The sequence below is a fragment of the Octodon degus genome, unplaced genomic scaffold (genome assembly GCF_000260255.1).
Source record: "Octodon degus isolate 3935 unplaced genomic scaffold, OctDeg1.0 scaffold00021, whole genome shotgun sequence".
Classification (NCBI taxonomy): domain Eukaryota; kingdom Metazoa; phylum Chordata; class Mammalia; order Rodentia; family Octodontidae; genus Octodon; species Octodon degus.
The window spans coordinates 19,800,940-19,808,451 of record NW_004524597.1 but is presented as its reverse complement, the minus strand read 5'-3'; the positions used below and the strand labels follow the sequence as shown (position 1 = coordinate 19,808,451).

General features: G+C 34.1%; 1 protein-coding gene across 1 annotated transcript in view; it reads left to right on the top strand.

Moving 5' to 3' along the window:
* Positions 1-7,512, top strand: part of CUNH12orf40 (chromosome unknown C12orf40 homolog) — a 56,161-nt gene that overhangs the window by 9,210 nt on the left and 39,439 nt on the right. The window contains 1 exon segment of the mRNA XM_004648910.1: positions 3,160-3,275. Coding sequence (XP_004648967.1) covers positions 3,160-3,275 — 116 coding nt within the window.

Here is a 7,512-nt window from a genome sequence, read left to right as displayed (position 1 = left end):
TGCTTTTGTTGATGCTTCTGCATTTGTAGATCAGATGGCCAGTGGTGGTAGACTTACTGGAGTCCATGTGTCCAATGACAACAATATTAATGTGAGTCTTTTCTTTTCCCATGTTGGCTTTGATTTAGTGGTGGCTTTCACCATGCTTGTGCTCTCACGGCAAACTCATTGCAAGAAAGGAATCCCCAGCTTTTTGAGCAGCTGTAGCATCAATTTTTGCTTCTCTTAGTCTTTGGCCAAGAATAAAATTTCCTTTACTGGTCATTTGGGGCTCAGTCACATGGTTAGCTCTACATTTTCAAGAGGAAACAAGATCCAGTCTTGGTCAAGAATTGATAATACTAATAAAGTCAGTTGAGAAGAAGGCACATTTCTCATAATACAGATGAAGAAACTGAGGCACAGTATTGTAGGCAGCTGAATTAGATAGAAATATCATAGGCAGTCAGACAGGGCCAGGCCCTCAAGGAGACAAGATGGAAGTTAAGGTGTGTTTTCTCTTTTTATAGATTTGAAAAATTGGTACAGATACAACCAAGTTAGATAATTCATCTTTGGTCAGAAAATTTTCTGTTCTGCAGAAGTTTGTAAGTCCAAAAATAGTTATATTCTATTAAAAACCTTAGAAATTACCATTCTTTTAGAAAATTGTTAATACAAAGTTGAAAATAGTTCAAGGTGTTTTATCTTAACTACGTTTATAATCACTGTTAATGACTGGCGATGTGATGATGGCTCAGTCTACATCCATTTTATAAAATTTAAATTTCTAGATTTAACAATTTTAAATTCTAAAGTATTGGCTAGAATATGAATAGATCCAGGCCTGTGGCGCACGCCTGTAGCCCCAGTACTTGGGAGGCTGCAGCAGGAGGAACAACCTGAGTTTGAGGCCAGTCAGGGCTATTTAATGAGGTCAAACCAGCCTACACTACAAACTGATACCCTGACTCAAAAAATGAAAATGACAAAATGAAACAACATACACAGAAATGTATTATTATATATTATTATATTATTATATAGATATAATTGAAAAATAAAAATATTAACTCACTGTATGATGATACTGGCAGTGGAAAAAAATAGTTACATAAATGTCTTGTTAAGATTTAGTTCTTTGTTTTTGTTTGATTTTGGTACCAGGAATTGAACTCAGGACCTTGTGCTTGTCAAGCAGGTGCTGTGCCACTGTGCTGAGAATTAGTGCCTGCCTAGTAACCATGAAGTCCCCAGTTTTATTCTCAGTATGAAAACAAACAAAAAAATGTTGCTGGCACAGTGGCACATGCCTGTAATCCCAGCACTTGGGTGGCTGAGGCAGCAGGATATCTTTTGAGTTCAAGGCCAGCCTAACCTGCATAGTGAAACCCTTCTTGGTCTCAAAAAGATAACTTAAAAAAAAAAATCACACTTAAAAATTTAGTTTTTAATTTCTCCTATTTTTAGCATGCACCAGTTTTATAACATATTTACTATTTATAAGTAAATCTAAAATTGTAAATTCATGAGTTATATATACATTGTGTTAACATTATATATGGTATAATATATACTTCGATTTTATTAAAGTTTTTATCAAAGTGTTCTACTGTTTCTTGGAGAACAGAAAATTAGCTCTTTAGACCCTGTGATATGTGTTAACCTTAGTAAAGGGCCCAGTGTATTTTAAATGACATAATAAAAGACATTCAATTACCCTGTCACTTTTAAGACAAAACCAGAACAAATTATGATTCGTTCTTGCTGCTATATAGTTTGTAGGACAGATTCCAAAACACTGTGTAATTGCTACTGAAACAATCTCCACTAGTCTGTACATTGTGTACACTGCAGGTTAGTGAGAACCTTGAGACAGGTAGAAAGTCTTACACCTAATAATGCAGAAATCTAAAAAGAGTAGCTGATCTCCTTCAAGTCAGGATGTCATATATGCAGTATTAACGCAGTATCTATTAGGTTATTTGGAGATGTTGCTAGAGCAGTTAAAATTAGAATATTGTATTTGGGGCTGAGGAGATAGCTGGATGGTCTAAGCATCTGCCTGGCAAAGCACAAGGACCTGGGTTTGATTCCTAGTACTGCATGCCTTGCTGGCCCCAGAACCCCCAGGCGTACTGTGAAGGCCACTGAAACCAGGCATGGTAATACACGCCTGTAATCCCAGCACTGGGGAGGCTGAGGCAAGAGGATGATTATGAGTCCAAGCTGTGTAGTATATTCACTTTTCTGTCTTCCATTTTTTTGTCTAGGCGACTAACCCCAGGGCATGCTAGTCAGGTATACTATGTCTACATTGACTCCTCCCATCTTCTGTTCTTTTCCAGTTTGTTAGTGTGTTTTTATGTCACTTACAGACTACCGTGTTTGTGTAGCTCTGACACCATCTCTTTCTGAGACATATATTAATCAGATAAACCTTAGTATCAGCTGTCTCTGACTTTGGTTCATATTTAAACTTTTTCCACCAGAGGCAAGCAGTGTCTCTGCTGGTCTTCCATTCCCATCTTCTTTCTTTTTTGAGACAGTTTCCCTTTGCCGAACCTGGTTTGTGTGCTAGAGTTACGGGTCTGCACAACTACAAATCTTAACTCTGCTCTTTTTCTGGGCCCTATGAATGCTTGGTTTGGATTTCCCATTCCTATGTTTCATGGACAACAAGGAAAACATACCGTAGATACACATTATTATTAGATTAACATTGAGTTAAGTTATGTTAATAGTACCTTCCACGTTGAAAATGGGTGCTCATCTGGTTTCCATTGTAGTCTTCACATGCTATTCCCATTTTACTTGGAGTTACATTAATATTCAGAAAAGTTAAGTGGTCTAAAATACTCAGTAAATGGACAAACTGAGATGACTACAGCAGTTTCCTTGAAATAAACTATTTTTTTCACAAAATTTAACTCAAAATCATAGTGTTTATTGTTTTTGTAACCTTTTTTTATATTGAGGAAATAGTTTACTATATTTCCTGTTATTTTACCAAGCATTCAGATGCTAAAAATGATTTCATTGTTAGAAAAGTATTATGTTTATAGGACTAAAATTTCTTTTGGACTAAAAATATACTCTTAAAGGTATAGTTCACTTAAGTGATATTTTTGATAATTTATATGTACATTTATTATTTTGACATTTTCCTTTTTTTTTCAGTGCAACACTGTTAACTGTTTGGATTCCTTGGTTTCCAAATTAAGTGAATGTCAAAATGTTCTCAACTCACCACATGAAGTAGCAAAATTTGGAACATTATTTGAGCACTTAAACAAGTAAGCAAAGACTGAGGAAAATGAAGTGTAGCATTCTGTACTCTCCAATTATTAATTTGAGGAGTCACAAGTATTTTTCATTAGAAATATATGGACCAAAGTATGAATTTTAGAAAAAATTACTATAAAAGCAAAATGTATCATGAATTAAATAATTTTTTTTACATGTCCTTTAAGACATACTAGTTGTTCACATTAATGGAATTCGTTGTTTTGCCTCTGTGCGTGCATATTGCTGGCCACATCCCACCTTCCTTTTCCACCCTTCCCAGCTGACACCATTCCCATTCTCTAGCAGTCAGTATTCTCCTTTAGACTTTTATTAGCTTTCACATACGGGAGTCATGTGGTATTTATCTTTTAATGTCTGGCTTTTTTCACATCACCTAATGTTCTTCGTTTGATGCATTCTGTTGCAAATGACAAGATTTCATTCTTTATGGCTGAATAATAAGTCACTGTATAGGTACCACATTTTATTCATGTTTATCTTAGCCACTGTGAATACTGTCTTTCATGTGCTGATTTCATTTCCTTTGGATATGTACTCACAAGTGGAATAGCTGATCATATGGCAGCTCTGCTTTTAGGTTTTTCTTTCCTTTCAGGAACCTCTATACAGTTCTTCATAGTGGCTATACTAATAGACGAAAGTTACTGTTTTAGTATTCTTTCTGGCAGTTGTTAATTTTTGATAATACAGAAATGGGTGAGGTAGTATCTTAAATTTTTATTTCCCTGATGGCTAGTGACATTGAGCACTTTTTCACATATGTTGGCCATTTTTGCTTCTCTTTTTGAGAAGTACCTGGTGAGATCATTTGAACATCATTTAATTAGGTTACTTTTAAATTACTTTTACTTAGATTTTTATAGTTCTTTATAGATTGTGGATATTAGTAGCCTTTTATCAGGTGAATAGTTTTCACATTTATTCCCATTCTTTGGGTTGTTCCTTGTCTTGTTTCCTTTGCTGCACAGAAACTTTTTAGCTTGCTATAGTGCCATTTGTTAGTATATGATTGTATTTCCTGTGCTTCTAGGCTCTTACCTAGAGTACCTTGGACTATTTCCCTTGTGTTTTTCTCTAGTAATTTCAGAGTTTCCCATCATACACTTAGCTCTTTGATTTGTCTTAAGTTGATTTTTGTAGAGTGAGAGCTAGTTGACAAATTTTGATTGTCTACATGTGGATATACAGTTTTCCTAGTACTGTTTATTGAAAAGGCTCGTCTTGCTTCAGTGTATGTTCTTGCTCCTTTGTTAAAAATTGGTTAGATGTAGGTGAATGCATTCATTTTTGGTATCTCTGTTCTGTCCAACTAGGCTGTTTCTGTTTTTATGCTGATACCATGTTGTTTTGGATGCTGTAGCTCTGCAGTATGTCTTCTAAGCAGGTATTGAGTTGACTCCAGCTTTGTTTTCTTTGTTCAGGATTTCTTTGACAATTTGGAATCTTTTGTGCTTCCATATAAATTTTAAGATTATTTCTTTCGTTCTTAAAGAATGTCATTTGTATTTTGATGGAAATTACATTGAATCTTTAGATAACTTTTTGCAGTCTGCACATTTTTACAGTATTAACATTTCTAATCTAATGACATGGAACACCTTTCTACCTTGCAATTTTTTAATAAATGTTTTGTAATTTTCATTGTAGAGTTTTTTTCCTTGCTTATATTTGTTTCTAGGCATTTTATTTTTGGTGATGAATAGGGTTATTTCATCCTATGCAGATTTATTATTTGGTTTGTAGAGAAGCTTCTTATTTTTATGTTGATTTTTGTACCTTTTTTTCTTTCTTTCTTTCTTTTTTTTTTTTTGCGGAACCGGGGATTGAACTCAGATCCTTGCGTTTGCCAGTCAAGCACTTATCCTACTGAGCCATCTCCCCAGCCCCCACTTTTTTTCTTTCTTTCTTTTTTTTTTTTGGCGGAACCGGGCATTGAACTCAGGCCCTTGCGCTTGCCAGGGAAGCACTTATTCCACTGAGCCATCACCCTGGCCCCTGCTTTTTGTATCCTTTACTGAGTTTACCAGTTCTGGTAGTCTTTGGTGAAGTCTTTAGGTTTTCCTGTGTGTAGAATTAGATCATATGCAAACAAAGACAATTACATTCTTTCCTTTTTCATATGCCTTTTATTACTTTTTTAAAAAAATTACTCTAGCTAAAACTTTTAAGATGATTTTGGATAAGAGAGGTAAGAGAGGGCATTCTTACCTTGTCCATTTCAGAAGAAATTTTCTGATTTTTTTTTATGTCTTCATGATTCGATTTTGGTAGATCATATTCAGAAATTTGCCCACATCCTCTGGTTGCCCTATTTGTGAGCATATTATTTTTCATGATACTCCTTAATGATCCTTTTGTAACTCTGTAGCATCAGTTGTATTGTCTTCTAACTCTGATATTATTTATTTGGGTCTTCTCTCTTATTTTCTTAGTCTAGCTATAGGTTTATCAGTCTTGCCAGGCATGGTGATGCACGCTTGTAATTCCGTTACAGAGGAGGATCACCACAAGTTTGAGGCTACCCTGGGCTATAATGTGAGTTCAAAGGCATCTTAAATTACACAGCAAGACTATCTAAAAAAGACCAAAAAAGAAAAATCAGTTTTGTTAACCTTCTCAAAAAACTATGTTTCATTGATGTTTTGTATTGTTAGTCTGTGTTCAGTTCTTCTCTGAATCTTAGGATTAATTTTATCAATTTAGGATCGTTGGTGGTTTTCTAAGTTTTTGGGATGTATTATTAGGGCATTTATTTGGAATTTGCCCTTTTTGTTAGCTGTAGCTTGCTAAAAAGTTCCTTTTAATACTGCTTTTTAAAATTTATTAAAGTATTTACTAGCACATGTTTATTTTTTATTTTTTTTTCACCGATTTTTTTTTTATTGACAAAGTTTACAGGAACAAATTAAATATTTAAAATCAAAAGCCAAATTTTAGGTCTCAGTTGCTTTTCTCATTCATCTGTATTCAGTGTACCTTTTCCTACTGTCCTAACTTTTGTCAAGAAAGAAATCTGTGAAAATACCTCAATGTTCAACATATATCAATCTTACATATTTCTGTTGTATGACACAAAGATTTTAGAACACTCAACTGGTACCTCAAATACCTAATTCTGTCATAAGCAGCATGTTTCTAAAATTCAGAGAAAGGTTATTTAGTAAACTAATTAAGACAGTCAATTTAAAAGACACTTCAGTCCTTTAAATTCAGGAGTGGTCCTCCTGAATTTGATCATGTGGAATCCTGATTGGCCAAAATGTAAAAACGCAACAAACATTCAATTTCTTTAATTCTAAAAATAAGTACATTACATGACCATTCTGAAAAATACTCTTGTCAAAGGTATCTGCTACCTCCTAGGCATTTTCTTCTGCCATTATACCTAGTACTTTTATCTTAATTATGAAGGTGGCCTGTAATTAGCATTTTATATGGTCAGAAGCAGTTAATAAAAATGTTATTTAATATAGGCCAAATGTACTTAAAGTTAAGTTTCCCAAAGTGTCTGAAGCTTCCATGTGTTGATTTTGGTCTGTCTTTAATATGAAACATCTATGATTTTGTAGTTAACACTAAAATACAAATCAATGATGCTTTCAAGGCAAAGCAGAACTAGACAGCTCCTGCGGCATCACTGAACTCCGACTTCCCACTTGCTCCATCACACTGTCCGGCTAACACTGATGCTTCATAGTTTACAAGTGTAAAGTACCTACCTACATGAATTTAAAAATTGATCTGCACAAAAGAAATAAAACTTTATATACAACAAACTTTTTAAAAAATACAAAAATAACATCTGTCACTTCTGTCATGCTGACAATTTGGCATATATACACATGCAGATGAAGTTCCAATTCAATTATCCTGACAGCCTGTGTAATTTAGTGTAATGAACACAATGCCGAGTTCACTGACAGAAGAGCTGTGTATTCAAAATATTTTATATACTAAATACTTCAATAGTTTCTGCATGTATAAATGCCACTTACATTTTTTGTACTACTTGATTAAAAGTGTATCTTAAGCAAGCTAATATTAAGTGCACTAAAACCCATAATTCAGGAATCTAAGGTCTTATACAAAGAAATTCAAAATGTACAAAATACAGTTATAAAAGCAAGTAACAATTACTGCCATGCAACATTTTCAACTAAAACAGCATAGAAATGCAGTTAAAATGACAAACTCAAATTTACATTAACACCCAAGATAAAAAAA